This window comes from Hemicordylus capensis, chromosome 4 (genome assembly GCF_027244095.1).
Source record: "Hemicordylus capensis ecotype Gifberg chromosome 4, rHemCap1.1.pri, whole genome shotgun sequence".
Classification (NCBI taxonomy): domain Eukaryota; kingdom Metazoa; phylum Chordata; class Lepidosauria; order Squamata; family Cordylidae; genus Hemicordylus; species Hemicordylus capensis.
In genome coordinates, this window is record NC_069660.1 from 281139365 (window position 1) to 281157971 (window position 18607).

At 42.2% G+C, this 18607-nt stretch overlaps 1 protein-coding gene across 10 annotated transcripts in view; it reads right to left on the minus strand.

Annotated features, from left to right (window-relative positions):
• RUNX1T1 (RUNX1 partner transcriptional co-repressor 1) overlaps nucleotides 1-18607 on the minus strand; it is a 207671-nt gene that overhangs the window by 135407 nt on the left and 53657 nt on the right. Inside the window, exon 1 of one of the 10 annotated variants that reach the window (XM_053250988.1) lies at nucleotides 16797-17026. The exons of 8 other annotated variants lie outside the window; for them this stretch is intronic. In XM_053250988.1, coding sequence (XP_053106963.1) covers nucleotides 16797-16803 — 7 coding nt within the window. In that variant the 5' untranslated portion in view covers nucleotides 16804-17026. Of the gene's footprint in view, nucleotides 1-16446; nucleotides 16536-16796; nucleotides 17027-18607 lie in introns of those variants that run through there. One more of the 10 variants, XM_053250989.1, reaches the window with a different exon arrangement.

Below are 18607 nucleotides of genomic sequence, written 5' to 3' on the forward strand. Positions count from 1 at the left end.
GAAGTTTTTCACACCTGGCTTTTAGTTTGCATCTCCTCAGGAATGGAGGTGTGCCTTCACATACTGGCCACACAACACAATTCAGGTTTTTCATTGGGCATTAGAGTGTAGCCCGATTTATATCTGGGTTAAAAAAATCCACTTTTTGTGTCGTTTTTGGGGGGCAACTTTGAACTTGCAGTAAAGCCTCACAGAAAACCCACAGTAAAGCCTGCTGTCTGGGAAAGCTTCAGGTTTGGCTCAACTCCTTTGCTTATATCTTTTCTACTGGCTCAGTATTTAAGGGACTACTAGAAGTCTGAGTTCCATCTTGCTAATTACCTTGAGAAGCAAGTTCATCTAGATTAGTTATCTTTGCAGGATCAAGCCCTCTTGTCTACACTTCTTAAAAGGTGGGCCTAAAGGTGAAAACAATTCAAAACATTCCAAAAATTCAAACCAGTGCTGTGTGAATGAATCAAATTTAAAATGAGTATTAATTAAGTCCCATTGCCTAGATTTATTTTAATCTTAATATGATTTACAAAGAACATGTTGAACCAACATTCATATAAACTCCACCTAGGATGTTTGCTCAAGCTCCCATTCGAATAAAGCAGGGCTGCACAACTTTGACCCTCCAGCTATTGCTGGACTACAGTTCCCATCACCTCTGACTACTGGCCACAGTGGCTGGGGATTATGGGAGTAGTAGTCCAACAACAGCTGGAGTGTTGAAGTTGTGCACGATGTAATAAAGTTGTGCACGATGTAATAAAGTTGTGCACGATGTAATAAAGGATACAAAGCAACTGGTTGCCTATTTATTATATATGACACTCAAAAATGTACCAAAATATTATGTAATTTGGATCACTAATGACAATGGGTACAGCAACCAGCCTCAGAATTGACAATGAAGACATTGAAGTGGTGGATAGGTTCTGCCTTTTAGGATCAATTGTCAACAGTAAAGGATCCAGCAGTCAAGAAATACGCTGCAGACTTGCACTTGGTAGGGTTGCAATGAAGGCCTTGGAAAGGATATTTAGATGCCGTGACATGTGTCTACACTTAAAACAATTGAATCGTTGGGAGAATGGTTTTCACTGTGACACTCTATGGATGCGAAAGCTGGACTTTGAAGAAGTATGATAGAAAAAGCATTGATGATTTTGAACTTTGGTGCTGCAGAAGACTTTTGATACCATGGACAGCCAGGAAAACAAACAAAAGGATCATAGAACAAATCAATCCAGAATTTTCACTTAAGGCACAAATGACCCTTGAGAAGTCCATAATGCTGGGAAAATTTGAAGGCAAGAGAAGAAGAGGATGACCAGCAGCAAGGTGGATGGACTCGATTACGACAGCATTGAATGCACCACTGAGAGACCTTAAAGGCCAAGTTGAAGACAGATCATCCTGGAGAGAATCTATCTATGTGGTTGCTAAGAGTTGACACCGACTTGACGGCACTTAATCAATCAATTAATGATTAGAGAAGGCTGCTTTGAGACTGTTTATTGAGGACAAAATCTGCACTAGTCTCATCCAAACTACAGAGCTGTGGATGACTGAGCAAGGACATATACACCAGATTTGCAAGGATATAATTTAACACACAGTTTCTGAACATAATGACAAAAAGCTACTTAGATTTTTGTTTACCAAGCCCTTGTTTCAGAAGGAGAATCCCCACTGGGTCATCCATCAGAGTACATATTGTATATCTAGACTGGCAAGGCAGCAGAAACATTTATTATTTATTATTTATTATTATTATTTCTTGTTTACACAGTCAGACAGGTGTTATTGACTGGTTTGCTTTTCTCAGACATCAAGTCCTTCCCAAGGACCTGGGATGGCTAAATTTTATATTATTATTATTATTATTATTATTATTATTATTATTATTATTATTTAACATATTTATATACTGCCCAAAACTTATATCTCTGGGCGGTTTACAAGAAGATTAAAAAGTAAAACATTAAAAACAAAAAACAAAAACAAAAAAATTAAAAGCAAGAAATTTAAAACACAATTTAAAAATTTAAAACAATATTCTAAAAACAACATTAAAACAATCAAAACAATATCAGTTAAAAGCCTGGGTGAAACTATTAAGCTTTCTTAGAAATTCAGGGAGTTAAACCTTTCTCCTCAGAATTTCACCAGAACCATTACTCTGACCTGGCAAGTCTAGTAGGAATTACAATAGTATATGCTCTTCTATGGAATAAAAGAAGCAGCACTGCTAGCCTACCAGCTGCCTTAGAGCCAGAGCAGTAAGATGATGGTAGCAATTTTTAAAAGCACCAGATTATTCAAGATGTAAGGACTGGCTGGGGATGGGAGCAGTTGACCAATCATGTTTGAGAAGGCCCACTTAACTTAGGAAGCATTGCTAAAAAATTCAGGCCACAAGATGGTGCTCATAAAGCGGGGAAGTATGGGTAATTACAAACAGCAGTTGCCTCAGCAGAATTCTTTTCATAGCTGATGTACATGAAATAAACACGGGCATAAAATTTCAGTGACTGTGGATTGTTTAAGAATCCCCTTATGACAGGTTCTTATATTGCTGCTAACACAAGGCTACATTATTTGTGCATATCTTCCTCTGCCCGTACCTCCAAATAAAAAATGGGCTACTAGGAAAAAAGTTAGAGGTAACCAAAGTTAGAATGCCAATAAACTATATTATTTAGTACTTACAGAAACCTTTTCCTGAGATGTGGATTGTGCTACTGAATACTGTGAGAGCAGGGTCTTGTGGTAGTGAGCACGATTAGTTCCCTTTGCTAAGCAGGGTGTGTTCTGGTTTGAATTTGAATGGGTGGCTACATGTGTGAGCACTGTCTCCTCTCAGATATTCCCCTCCAGGAGCTCAGTGGCTGAACATCTGCTTGCGTGCAGAAGGTTCCAAGTTCAATTCCTGGCATCTCCAGATTCCTGCCTGAAACCTTGGAGAAGCTACTGCCAGTCAGTGTAGACAATACCGAGCTAGATAGACCAATGAAACCTTGGAGAAGCTATTGACACTCTGTGTAGACAATACTGAGCCAGCTGGACCAAAGGTCTGCCTCAGTATAAGGCAGCTTCCTATGTTCCTATTTTGAGGTCAGCACAGTGTCCAAATGTTGCCTACAGAAAGTCCACAAGCAGGGCATAAAGGCCACAGGACTCTCCACTCTTAGAGATGTGCACAAACCGGTTTGCAGGCCATGTTAGAGGCCTGTGAACTGGTTCGCTGGTCTGACGCCGGGGGTGTGTGTTGCTTTAAGGGCGGGGTGGGGGGTTGTACTTACTCCTCTCGCTGCTTTTCCGTGGACGTAACTTCCGTGCATGTGCCTGCTGCCATGTGTAGAAGTAACTTCCGCGCATGCGCATGCTACCGCCGCGTGCATCGCGCACAGCGGCAGGCACATGCATGGAAGTTACTTCCACTTTTAGCAGGCAACAAGGGGGCAGGGGCGGCAGGGAGAAACGCTGCCGCCATGAAGATTTTACTTGAAAATGGAGTGCCGGAGGGGGGAAAGCAGCGGGAGGGGTAAGTACAACCCCCCTGCCCTTAAAGCAACACCCCCTAGCATCAAACCACGCCTCCATGGTCTGTGCACATCCCTATCCACTCTTACTCCCAGCAACTAACTAACGAGGAGAACTGGTCTTGTGGTAACAAACATGACTTGTCCCCTTAGCTAAGCAGGGTCTTCCCTGGTTGCATATGAATGGGAGACTAGAAGTGTGAGCACTGCAAGATATTCCCCTCAGGGGATGGAGCCACTCTGGGAAGAGCAGAAGGTTCGATGTTCCCTCCCTGGCATCTCCAAGAAAGGGCTGAGAGAGATTCCTGCCTGCAACCTTGGAGAAGCCGCTGCCAGTCTGTGAAGACAATAATGAGATAGAAAGACCAATGGTCTGACTCAGTATATGGCAGCTTCCTATGTTCCTATGTAACTGCTCTTCATTGGCATTCAAGCCCTGTTCAGGTGCTATAGGAAGCAAGGGCATAGCACTCGCATGCAGGGTCTTTGATAGCGTGCTCTGAAGCCCCACCCTTGTGCCAACATGCTTCAAAGCCCTGCCTCCACTGTCCACAGATACAGTGTTTGTCTGTAGAGATGAACGGTGTTCACATGAAAGAATTCTTCCCATGATCGGAACACCATGCTGGCATTCTGATCACAGGAGAACCTATCCATGTGTACAACGTTTGTCTCTGCAGACAAATGCTATAACCATGGACAGTGGGGGTAGAGCTTTTGAGTAGGGGTGTGCAATTCGGATTTTCGGGTGATTCGGCTCGGGCCCGAGCCGAATCACCCCCGTTCTGTTTTGTGCCCGAATCTGGGTCACCCGAATCACCCTTGATTCAGTTCGGATTCGGATTTAATCCGAATCCGAATCCGAATCGATTCGGGGGGGTAAAAAGGGGCCCAGGGGCAAAATTTTGGGGTGGGGTGGTAGGGCCCAATGGGTAGAGTCTACCACCCCAATTTCAGGGGGATTGGGCAAAGTCCTGATTTTTTGTGAATTTTTAAAGTTTTAGTGACTTTGGGGCAGTTCGGGGGCATAGCATGGGATTTGGGCAAAAGGAGTGGGGTGGGGTGGTAGTGCCTAATGGGTGCAGGCTACCACCCCAATTTCAGGGGGATTGGGCAAAGGGCTGATTTTTGGTAAATTTCTGAAAATTTCATGTCTTTGGGGCAGATTGGGGCATAAAGTGGGGGCTGGGGCAGAATAGTGGGGTGGGGTGGTAGTGCCTAATGGGTGCAGGCTACCACCCCAATTTCAGGGGGTTTGGACAAAGGGGTGATTTTTTGAGAATTTTTGAAGTTTTGGTGACTTTGGGGCAGTTTGGGGGCAGAAAGTGGATCTGCCCCAAAATAGTGGGGTGGGGTGGTAGTGCCTCATGGGTGGAGGCTACCACACCAATTTCAGGGGGATTGGGCAGAGGGCTGATTTTTTGAGAATTTTTGAAGTTTGGGTGTCTTTGGGGCAGATTGGGGGCAGAAAGTGGATCTGCCCCAAAGGAGTGGGGTGGGCTGGTAGATAGTGCCTGATGGCTGGAGGCTACCACCCATCCCCAATTTAAGAGTGATTGGGCAGAGGGGTGAATTATGGTGAATTTATTTGTATGAGGTTTGTCTTCATAAGGTGAAGTGTGCTAAATTGATTACTTCCTCATATTATTCATAGTAAAGGCAAGTGTGAAAAAGTGAAAGTGGGGTCATGAGAGTTGTTTAATTGAAAAAAATCTCATTTGCTATGATAGAATGAGAATTCACACCTCAGAAGTTTTTTAGAGGCTGGAGAAAGAGACCAGTGGAGGAACCAGGAGGCAGAACCCAATTGGCATTTGTCCCTTGCTTTTCTGGCATGTGGCCCCAAAACAGACCAAAAAAACCCACAGTCAGGCTAGATTTTTATAGTCATTTTGAAACACCAGAAGACCACAGGCTCACTGATTTATAAATTATAAGACCTAATTTTTAAAAGATTATGAACATTTTTGTACTAGTAGGAATTTAAATTAAACACATTTGCTGCCATTCTCTAATTACTATTTTATAATTTTAATTTATTTTAAGACACATTATGAACTGAATGGCAGAAAAGTGACTGAGAAATGGTAAAAGCTGTGCCCATCAGGTTTCAGCCAAGGCAGGGTGGGCGGGGAGGTGGGGCTGCCCTGATTCATCAGAAGAGCATCCCCCTCACCAGATGCACTGCCCACCATTCTGACCAGTTCGAGTGCCTGCATGCATTGATGAGATCATGAGACAACGTTGGGATTCTGTTGGTAAACTGCCCACCTTACTGTCTTCCTGCCTGAGCTGCTTGGGGGAGTCTCAGATGTGGTGTTGAGGACCCTGAGGCTGTTAGTCTTAGGGGACTAACATCCACGCTGAAGCCACTGGACAGATCTCTATCTGGTGAAGACTGGACTGAGGGTGGACCCAATCTACCTCTGTGGGTGGGGTACCAGTTAGGATGGTCCATTCTCAGAGGCTTATGGATCCTAATGGATTCCTGATGGCTCTGGGAAATTTTCCTGCTGAGAGAGCGGATGATCCTGTTGATGCACTGGTCTCCCTCTGGTATGAAGAGATGGGCCAGGTGATTGACATGGTCTTGTCTAGGCATCCTCTCCCAACCTGCCGAGTCCAAGCAACTCCCTGGTAGGTGAGCTGTGGACAATGAAGCAGGCTGGTAGACGGCTTGAACATCGTTGGCAAAAAACTCAGAATGAATGTGACCAAACACAGGCTAAAGCCCATTGGGTGGCAATAGTGGCAAAGAAATCTTACATTCCTGCCACCACCGCATATGCTCAATGTCGTCCAGTGGAGCATTTTCGAGTGGTTCAGGGCCTCCTATGTGAGGGCACCAAAAATCATCAAGCAGAACCCTTGGCAACTCTCTATGATCAATTTGTATTACATTTTGTGGATAAAATCACCTGTATCTATTTTGACTTGGATGCTAAGGTTTTTGCAGCACCAGAACGGGATGTTACCAATACATGGTCTGTTCTTGTTATATTGGATGGTTTTCAGACTGTGTTGCCTGACGAAGTGGACAGGCTGCTTGGAAGACTGAAGCCTACCATGTGTATGGTTGACCCTTGCCCTTCATGGTTGGTGAAGGCTGCTAGGGAGGGACTGGGTCCATCGAGGGAGGGGGTGGTGCGCCCTCAACTGAAGGAGAAAGTCATAGGACCCTCCTAAAGAAGCATCCTAAAGAAGAAAAACAGCTCAGGACTGTTTTATTTACTCAGGCTTTTATCTCTTGTAGGCTGCCAAGTTTTCTCAGCATTCTTGCTTCTGTTTATTTATTTTTTGTTTTTTGGTGTGTTTATAGGCGTTTAATGTTCATTTTAAGGTTTTAAATGTAACTCTTATGGAATGTAATTGTATTTTATCTTTTTTGAACAGCCTTGAGATACATTATGAAAGGCGGGATAAAAATTGAACAAACAAAGCCTTCATTGGACCCAGATGATTTAAATAACTTTAAACCAGTGTCTGACCTCCTCTTCTTGGGCAAGGTGTTGGAGAGCGTGGTGGCATCTCAGCTCCAGGCAGCCCTGGATGAATCTGATTTCTTAGATCCTTTCCAGTCTGGCTTCCAGCCTGGGGGCGGGATGGAAACTGCCAGTCGCAGAGGGAGGCCAGTGACTGCCCAGGTGCTGCCTCCACCATGGCTCCCCTAGTCTCACCCTCTGTATCTGGCATCAGACGCAGGGAGTGGTTAGCCACGCCCCCCATGTCTGATGTCAGACATGGGCATGTGGTTCCGCTTCCAAACAGGGCCATGTGGCCCCATTTAGGAGCTCAGTCGGCCAGTGTTGCTTTTGCAGCGTAGCCGGAGCGACTCTCCCTGTCTTTAAAAGGCAGGGAGAGCCACTCCGGCCATGCTGCAAAAACAGCGCTGGACAATTTAACTCCCAAATTGGGACACACGGCCCCATTTGGGAGTGAATACAATTTAGTGATGGGACCCAACTGTAACGAATGAGTACGGCCCTTGCCTTCATGTCCATGCATGCTTTCCAGAGTCATCTAGTGGGCTACTGCTGAAAGGAAAATGCCAGAGTAGATAAAAACTTTGATTCAGTGCAACAAAGCAATTTCTGCATTTGTCTATTGCTGGTGTATTGCTAACTTGGGGAACTTCTAACTGCAACCTCTACTAACTGAGCAAACAGAGACACTTTTTGAAGTGGTGGCTCTAATATTTAGCAGGGAGGAGAGCAGCTGTCCTTGTTCACCCCAACAAGGCATCTCTTGTGGCTGTTGCTGGAATCTCTCTTCTGTTTTTGTTTTTTTAGATTGTGAGCCCTTTTGGGACAAGGAACCATTTTCTCAAACCTTCTGTTCTGTAAATCGCTTTGATAAATTTATTTGAAAAGCGATATATAAATTTATACAATACTTATAATAAGAGCCATAGCATTCCAGAAAAGCATGCAGAAAGCTCACTGCACCAACGCAGTCTTTCAAATATTATGAATGAAAAGGTTGTCCTCAAAGCTCAAATTATAGCATGCTCAGTGTAGGGGAGGAGGAACAAAAATCAAATGAGCATTCATAACTACATGCACTACATATTTCTAGCCTGGAGTGTTAAATAAAGTGCTTACTCTGTGCCAAACAAGTTGTCAGCACGTAAAGAAAAATAAATAAATTACACAGGGGCACAGAAATAAATAAATATGAAATCTCCATGTATTAGAACTTGTTATGAGCTATGCACTGGTATATAAAGTAAGCCCTTTAAAATATTAAATTTGTACTATAGGGGGGAAATACAATACACAGTCTAGGAAAAAGTTATAGGGTATCATGTATGTGGCACTCAAGATCTAAGTTCATTTATCATGCATGAAAGGTATAGTAGCTGCTGTATAAATACATCCACCTTGGGTGCTAATGAATTCAATCTAGACAGCTTTGAAACACTGAGAGTTGTTAGGATATTAATTCTGGGCACTAATAACTGAGAAGTTCTCCTGTGAAAGGCCTGTGTCCCTGTGCCACTCCTATTAATCTTATATCTGTTTTTGAAAGAGCTGGAAATGTTTTGATCCTTATGGATGCATAACCTATAGGCAAGAAGAAGTACCAGCAGGCTCAGGATAACCCACAGATCTGTCAGTTTCACAAGTACCTAAAAGGGAGAAAAACTAAGTGGGGGGGGGGGACAAAAAAACCACCTCAAACTGCCCCAATGCAAATCAGTGGAGCAGAACATTCATGGAATCTGACAAGAAGTTACATACAATCAGGTGGGAGGAGGTAATGGAATTCAGTGGCGAGGAGGGGGGAAGGAGGGCTTTGACAAAAAGAGTGGGGAATTTTTCAGCTTGAAGAGATCATTATGCCAGTGTTTTGTCAGCTGCACTGGCTGCCAGTCCATTTCTGCGCCCAATTCAAAGTGTTGGTTTTAACCTTTAAAGACCTAAATGGCTTGGGACTGGGTTGCCTGAGAAAGCACCTTGCCACATATGTCCTGATTTGGACCTTAAGATCTTCTTCAGAGACCCAGCTCCAAGTGCCCCTGCCAAACAAGGTGAGGTGGGTGGCTCCTAGGGAGAGGGCCTTTTCGGTGGTTGCACCCTGTTTGTGGAATAGCTTTCCCAGTGAGGTTCGCCTGGCACCATTACTTTGTTCTCTTAGAAACCAGGTAGACACCTTTTTGTTCACTCAGGCCTTTTAAATTTTGATTTTTTAATTTGATTATTAAAACTGATTTTTAAAAAAGTTTTTAAATTGTTTTGTATTGTATTGTATCCCCCCACCCCGGTGTTGTGATTTCATGTGTTATGTGTTTTTATTTGATGTTTTAATGCTATGTTGTGAGCCACCCAGAGAACAATTTGTTATGGGGTGGTAAACAAAGTTGTTGTTGTTGTTGTTATTATTATTATTATTATTATTAAATCATCATCATAATCATCATCTGAGGGGGAAAGGTGCTTCAAATTTTGACCATGCTCAGGTAACACATGTACCTAGTTAGCTTGCAGGCAAAGATTTGCTGCTGATTTTTAGCTATGTACAGTGCCTTGATTATAAGTGCTTATGGAATCAGAAATATTATTACTGGCTGACATGATCCGCAGCATAACAAGGGCAGTTCTGCGCTGCCCACACTGCAGCAGGCTACTAACAAAACACCAACACAACTACGTAAAGTATTTGCACAAGACCACAGGTGGTTCCTTAAGATCCCACAGCAGCGCAGGCAGTTCAAACCCACTTGGTACGCTGTGGAACATGTCAGCCATTAACAGCTACTGTGGACTGTAATTCTAGTGCATTCTTATTTCTTCAGATCTTCCATGTTTTGTCCAATCTACAAAGCATAAACTCTTTAATCCTTCTCAAAGCAGGATTTCATGCAGTCTACAATACTGAACATGAATTGGGCATCCATTCACACCAAGTCAAAGAATGGATCCCATGCATCCCTTACTCCGTTACCAGGTTGCTGTCAGGTAAGGAAGAATTACTCTGCTTAGGTTCCTAAATGTCAAAATCTGGAAATTAAACATTACAGGTTTGGCTGCAACCCAGCTGAAGCATGACAAAGACAGGTGGTTTAAGTTAATTTAAATCAAATCCAGCTTGAAACAATTTACATGATCATATGAGAAAGGGGTGCAAAAGGCAAGGTAAAAAGGACAGCGAACAGAGATGTTAAAAAAAATTCTACACCTCTCCCTGAACAAACATTTTAGTTTACACCTTCAAGCTGTTGCCTGTAATTTAGGCCAGGTTTACATATTCAGCATTTGATGGCTACAATGATGTGATCAGTTGCATTTGTGAAAGAACCACCACAGGCTCAACAACACAGACAAAACTTCCATATCTCCTCTAGGGTAGGCACCACAAAGTCAAAAAAGTGAATTTTGGAGAAAATTTCAGGGTTTCTCCCAAGGAAAAGTATTTGAGAATTTTCAAGGGAGTCCAAATGAGTTTCTATAAGCCAGCCTAGCCAAGTGAAACTTCTCAGGTAGTTTTTGAAGACCCCTTTAATAGCACCCAAAGCACGATGCTTTTCAATGGAGCCAGTTCATCTGCCAGTCATCAAAGCCCTGTTCACGTGACCATCTGGGTATACTGGACACATGGAGGAAGAGGTTGAGGGAGTGGGTTGTGTTGACAGACCCCATCTCTGATTTTTAGGTATACTCTGTGCAGCAGAGTCAATCAATGAGATTCACAGAGGAACAATGGTGGCTGAACATCAGCCATGCTGCTGCATAAGTCTAAACTGCGCCTATGCTTTTGTAGGACAGCCCTTTGTAGGCACAGTTGCATGATGCACTTGCACAGTTTAAAGTCACACTGGAACAGGGCTCTTCTGCAACAGTGCAAGTGAAGTTTAGGCACATGGACCAGCATGGGTGGTGTCCAACCACCTGTGATTAACTACACTGAATATAAAAAAATGTGTAGGTAGGGCCACTGTAATCCCACTCGCACACTGTTCACATGTTTAAAATACCCAATAGGTGATATAAACAGGACCCAAGTGTGCACTGATTAAGTGCAGAACAATCAAGCCATGTATGAATAACTAGGCCTTAGATTTCCTTTCACCTACACACTACCAAGTAATAATATAATCCAGCATGGCTTTTTTTAAAGCTCCATTCAGATTGCTGGTAGGGTGTTAAGGCCTCATTCATGATTGAACAAACGGGCTGAAAATACAAGGAAACAGATTTAAATTAAACATTAAAAAGAACTTCCTAACTGGAAGATGTATTCGAGAGTGGAACAGTCTCCCTTGTACAGCGGTGTGATTCCCTTCCCTGAAGGCTTTCAAGCAGAGGCTGGATGGCCCTCTTTCAAGGATGTTGTAGCAGTTTCCAGCTCTGAATGCAGGGGGATGGACTAAATGGCCTCCAAGGTTCCTTCTAAAACTAAGTTCTATCATCCTAAGACACTCATTCATATTTATTAATTTTGTGAGCTTATTAATGTTGTGAGCCGCCCTGGGCACTAGTGTACTGGAGGGGTGGGTTATAAATACTTCAGATAGATAGATAAATAAATAAATAAATATGACTTTATTTTATTTATTTGTGTTTGTGCAACACTTGATTACAAACAAACAAACAAATAAATAAATCTCAGCGATACACCTAGGTTTGTATAATTTATATTACACAAACAACAAAATGGCCTAGTCAAAAGTGAGGCCTCATATGCAGTGTCTGGGCCAAAACCAACCAAGCCAAACAGCCCAGGACTGGGCTATATGAAGTAAAAAGGTAAAGTTGTGCCATCGAGTTGGTGTTGACTCCTGGCAACCACAGAACCCTGTGGTTTTCTTTGGTAGAATACAGGATGGGCTTACCATGTCAGCATCTTCCTATACCACTGCTGCCTGATATAGGTGTTTCCCATAGTCTGGGAAAAATACCAGCGGGGATTCAAACCAGCAACCTCTTGCTCCCTAGGCAAGTTACTTCCCCACTGCGACATTAGACAATATACAGCACTTGCATTTGATTCTTTAGCTGGAAACACTCATCAGTCTTTTGGGACTGGTCTGGGGGCTCCAGCAGCTGGTATCGGTCTCCAGGTGAATACTGAAAGCAACCCTAGATAATTTAATGACTTGGTATGGTGAAAAATATGGAGGGGGTGGGGGTGGCGATCTCTAGAGATAGCTTGAGTCTGAGCTGGCAACCCTAATTGGAGAGGTATAGCATATATAGCATATAGCATACCACCCCCAGCACAGTACCTCCAGTGACTGTTGCTGGTGTCTATCTGATATTTCTTTTTAGATTGTGAGCCCTTTGGGGACAGGGAGCCATATTATTTATTTATTATTTCTCTGTGTAAACCGCCCTGAGCCATTTTTGGAAGGGCGGTATAGAAATCAAATAATAATAATAATAACTATTATTATTAATATTAATATTAGTAAACTTAAGAATCTGAATGGTGATGGGAGGTGTACTTGCTTAGGAGACCTACATGCTGTTGCTCCTGGAAGAAGGGCACCACCCTAGAATGTGCTGGGCACATTCCAGGCATGAAGTTCATGCTCCACAAACACTCAGAATAGATTTGATTTGGGTAACATCAAAAATTATTACTAGTGGGAAAGGTAAGAAGGGGAAGAATCATCTCTCTCTTGAAAAATATTTAGATTTGGAGAAATCAAACTCCCAGTATGTTCCCTGGAATCCAGGAAACGAGAAGGATCCAGCAGGATTTCTACTCACTGTCAGAATCCCTCATTTAGACAAAGGCATTAAGTATGATGACTGAAACAGTGGTGCAGCTTTAGCTGCTGCAGGCCTTTAAATATTTCCAGACATACTTTCCACAACTGGCAGAAAACTTGTTTTGTAAAGCACCAAGTTGTCTTGAAGTAATAGCATAGCAACAGCAAGTTAAAACAGAAGTGAGCCACATTAATGGAGTGTTTGAGGCTGTTTGCTGCATAACAGCATTTAAATAGATATACAAACTAAAACAAACAATCACTCCCCTATTAAAAAAACAACAGGTGGATCATCCTTGGGTTAAGTTACTAGGACACTAACAATTCTACATCTCTGGCAATTGTGTTTCCATTTCTTTAAACATATCATCACTTGCTTGCACTAATGTTAAAACCAGAAAGCCTCTCTGGTACACAGTGGCTATAAATGCCAAATCAATTTTCGGCAGATAATAAAGTCCATGTTTTACAATCAGCAATGCAATGTTTTACTACCCAAAATGTAAGCTAATAATATACAGCTCTACTAAATGGAAAATGCAGATACACTGTTAAAAATGGGCTGGCTGTGAGATGATGGATCATTTCTGCTGGGACTTTCTTAAAGCTGTGTGCAAATGTTTTGAAAATATCACATGATGTGGCCATGTGTTAAAAATTATAGCCAGTTAAGTTCTCTGCTAAGAAAAATATGTGGGCAATTTATGAAATGCACTCCAAGATGGAGATGTCTTAAGTAAAACCAGATTCTGAAAACAAACCCTTTTTTTCTGGAAACATGAACTTAAAAAGTTGCAGCCACATCTGGAGAGCAGAAGTAAAGAAGGGGTGGTCTGACCTAATACTGGCCATCTTCTCAAAGAACAGCATTATTTCTGGGCTACAATGACTGTGATCAGTGGTTGTCCTTTTAAGGCAACCATCCCGAATACCGCCATAGGCAATAATAAAGCATTTTGTAGGCCAACATCTGCTCTTTTGAAAGTACGATAAACTGACTGGTAGGTTTGTAACTTTAAACACACACACACACACACACACACACCCCAAGAATTAACCAGTCTGGCATTTTGCTTAAACAAATACGTACAATCTAGTTTACTCAAAGATATACATTCTTTAGTTCCATTTCCCCCTCATCCAACAAGTATATTTACTGCAAGTTATGGCCTGATGCTCACTGAGGTGGCAAATCAGTATCTGGACTGTACCACATCACACTGTGGTATGGGGTGTGTGTGTCCAAACACATAGAAAACTAGCATTTTTTTCTCAGAAAGATGCTCAGCTAGAACCCTTCTCTCCTCGATATCCATCTATGCATGTGGAAGGGTAGGGGTTTTTTTTGTTTTGCATAGAGGATCATTCAGTCATGTGAATCCTTACCTGCACTCTCACAATATGTAGCCCAGACAAGTTTACCACCTCAAAGAGAACTAGGTTGCAGAAGTATTCATGCAATCAGTTTGTAGTAAAATTCTTCATACCGTAACTTTCCGTGTGCCTGATTGATTGATTAAGTGCTGTCAAGTCGGTGTCGACTCTTAGCAACCTCATAGATAGATTCTCTCCAGAATGATCTCTCTTCAACTCAGCCTTTGATTAATTTTATTTGAGACATCCACTCCTCTGCCACCCCCAATAGTAACATCCCAGGCACAGGTTTCCAGATACAGCAAATATTTGTGACCAATCACACTCAACTGCACTCACTGACAGTCACAGACACCGATTCCTTGTATGAAGGCTCTTGCTACACACAAAGCCAAAGACAGGAGATTTTTTTAAAAAACACCACATCTCTTCTAGTAATACAAGAGACTGAGAGAGTCTGAACTGCCTTCAAAAAGATGCTTCCCCAAACTCAGTGCATATATGCACACACACAAATTGCAATGACATAATATCGGATTACATAAAAATACACATCCTTTTAATCTCCTGAACATAATATGCTTATTTTTAAAATACCAAATCTCTCCCAGATGGCTAATAATGCCCATTTGGGGGGGGGGGATCCCAACACCACAATATTAAAAGGCTGAAATATGCTGTGAACAGATTGAGAGGCAGTGTATCCTAAAGGAGTGGGGGGGAGAGTACAGATGGGTGTCAAAAATAGCCAAGTGTCAGATCTGCTCAAGTATCTCCATTCTGGCACATGCTCCTAGTCACAGCTGTTAGTGTATTCTCTGTATCCAAGTGCAAGGTTTTCTAACACTCAGAGCTGACATTAAGAGGGGGAAAGAAAAAAAAAGCCCCACTACACTTCATTTTTGCTGTCACTTTAAGAGCCTGCTGGCAATTAAAAATTTATGTAATTATTAAGTCCTACAGCACTGATAAGTGTATACAGGCACACGTGTAGCTTGCCCCCTTTTTATTAAAGATGCATGACGATTTAACCAGCAGGAAGATTAAGTAATTTGAGAGCTAGAGGCTTAATAAGAAAAAGGGGGTTTGAAAATCTCCTGCTTTTAGGCACTCCAGGACAGCTTAAAAGTCACAAGATGATGCTTTGCCAATGGTAAAAGGACAAAACAGTAAGTAAGCAGCTCCAATACAAACACAGGGTCCTGTTAATATCTGCAAGACACTTTTTTGGCATAGCTTTTGCAGCTTCCACACTGAGGAATCACTGCAGCCTCTGCTGTGCTCCTAATGGACTACGTCCTTTGGAAAATGAGAAGTGCAAAACGCCATTTATAAGCAAAGGGTTAAACCAGCCTTTCCTAGTCCTCCCTTGTAATCTATGCAAATCAATTTGCCCATATTTCAACCATACAAATCCTCTTAGCCTTGGTGCTTTGAGCAAACAGAGCCCCACTTTGTTGATTCTAGGATTGCAATTGTGACAAGAAACATGCCAGGGATGGAACATGACCACGCATCCACATCCTAAAGGAAAATCATTCTTCAAACAACTGGCAATACCTATATAGAACTGTGGTCACAGCAAACTGGCAGATACTGTTTCAAAACACCATCTGTGATGGGTACACGCTCCTTAGCAGAAGCAGCCTCTTTTTATTTTTTCCTGCTCAAATAATCTAAAAGGACCAGCCAGCTGCAGTATCACTCAGTGCCTGTTTCTCTTCATTAAATAATTTATTTTTTAAAAAATACCTATTGGTATAGGCTGTTTTACCTACTATACCTGTAGGTTCCAAAACACCCATTCCCCTACATGCAGCAAAAAGAATCAATTCTCCGTGCTTGGGGTGGGGTAAGATTCTCACCTTCAACCCCCTACCCCCATTTTTTTTTTTCCAAGAAAGCCCTTCTCATAATTTACCCTGCACAGATGAAATATTTCCACTGGCAGTGCCATTTATCAATTAAGCAAGAGGTCAAGATCCAAGGATAATATTTTCAGGAGGAAACTGACATGCTAAAAATTTCCACTCCCACAACAGTTTCACCCATTCAGCAGAAAATACTTCAGATTTAAAATAGAAATACAGTTCAGATTTTGGGCTGCTGGGGTTTAAGGGCTATGGATTTAAGTGAAAAGTCTGAAATTATTTGTTGTATTCCCTCTCACTTCATTTCTCTAGCATAAGCAGCTTTTCAAAGAGATCATTCTTGGTGCAATCCCCATGATCACACGAGTCATCTCTCCCGATAAATCTAAGGTTTCCAGATACCGAGTACAGCTCAATCATAAGAGATAGATAGAAGCTATATTTCTTCTCATACCCTCACAGAATCACGCATCCAGGCAGACAGATTTTCTGCTGTCTCTTCTTCATTTTGTATTCAGGACTGCAATATATTACTCACTGAGTAGTCTCTCTCTCTCTCTCCCTCCCACACACACACACACCTCTCCACACACACACACACACACACACACACACCACAATTAGCAGTTACAATTGCCTTGCACATGCCTCCCTATGTATTTTTTCCCCCTCTTAGCAGAGAAATCCAACTATAAAAAATGACTGTGCTTTCTCATTTCCATCGAGGAGGAAGGGGAGGAGGGAAACAAAACCAAACCCAAACAAAACAAAACAAAAAAAGCCCACACATACACACACACTCACCAGGCATCGCGAATGAAAACAGACCCACTGCACAGGGCTGCCTCCTAAAAGCTTGCTTGGGACTCAGCGCCTCCTGTTCTGGAATGAGCACAGAGCAGCGAGGAGGGCCATCCTAACTGGCTGTGGCAGTGTAGCTGGAGGCAGGATGCTGGGCGCGTGCATTTGCCAGGCAAAGACAGATGGAGAGCTGACACACTGTATTGCACTTGGAGCAGAAATGTGAATGATGACAGGAGCACATGTGGCCTTGAACCCAGCCCCGTCTCTTCAGGCAGAACAATGGCAGGGAGGTGTGTGCAAATTATCACAACCCCTCAGCTGACTCTTCATACTGTACCTTTCACAGCAAGTTCCAGAGGACCAAAAGAATAGACAGTAAAAATGCAGAGTGATAAAGCCAAATGCTGAATTATTCATTTTCTCCCTCTTTAAGAAGTTAACCCTTTCTCCCGCAGAAAGCGGCTATTAAAAACCAGCGCTTCCTCCCTTCCCCCAATTAGCGGCTATAAATTTTAACTTCAAAAACCCAGATTGCTTCTGCAGTTTAAAATTCACAATGTACACAAACACAAAAGTTTTTTGTTTTGTTTTTTAAGGAAAAGAAAAGAAAGGAAAAGGAAAAGGAAAAAGGATTTTTGCTATCGGTGCGTCATTTCATCACAGGAACAGAGTATCAAAATCATTCCTTTTGTCAGCTTCTCAGTGGTATATATAAAATAGAACACACTTAGAGGCAGTCCACTTTCATTTTACTACAATGCTTTTAACCCCCCTGGGATTCCGGCATTGATATGCTCCAAACATTTGCAGCTTACTCTCCCTCTACCTTGCATGGCGATCCATGGGGGATGAAAACAAAATCTTCCCTGTAAAGCTTTTTCAAAAGCTAAACAATCATGTCCTCCCGATTTCTGATTTCTGCACTCCCCTTAAATGTTTATCCTTCACATGAATAACATATGCCTGGCTAGGTTCAATGCACTCTTCCCTATTAAGCTTTAATGGACACCATGATACATAAAACTACAAGTCTTTGTTATAGTGCTTTATCTAAAGCCGGCTATTTTCCTCTCAGCAGTCCCTCTTCAGTCTTTTGTAAAACATCCTTTGCCTCATAGGAGAAACACACGCCTGCTTCGCATACCTTCTGCAGCACATTTAGGCTTACACAAAATTCCAGACACAAGGAAATGCCAACTGCTTCTTCTTTTTTTTTAACTCTTCCAATTTAAAGCTTGTAGAATGGCTTCCGAGACAAACAATTTAACAGCTTGATTAGCGTGTTCCCTCTCTGCCTCTATCCATGAATGTTCAATGGCATTTTGAGCGTATGCATTAATATAAGTCGGCAAACAATATTTTCTTAAGTACATCTCAGGAATCATTTCAGACCTTACTACAATACCTATTTTCTCTCTCCTCTGTGTGTTTTATGTCCGCTCTCTCTTCTTCTTGCAACAATAAAACCCTAAAAACGCCTGGTCATCACACGAGCAAGAATCGTCTACAAACTGCTATGCACTCAGAAGCAAACTGGTTTATCTTGAAGAATTACCAACAGAACAGAAGAATTACCAACAGAGCATATTCTGGCTGTGATCAAATGTACCAGTTGAGTTTTCATATAACTAGCAAAACCTGTACATTTACCATTATTGAATCTGAGATGTTCTTCTTAAAGGGGGAAAATGCATAGTGGTTACTCCATGCCATGCCAGACATAACAACATAATGGCTTCTAGTTAGATGAGCAAAATGCTGGCCTCCAAAACACCAACATCTATTGTAGCAGCATTTTATATAATAGATTT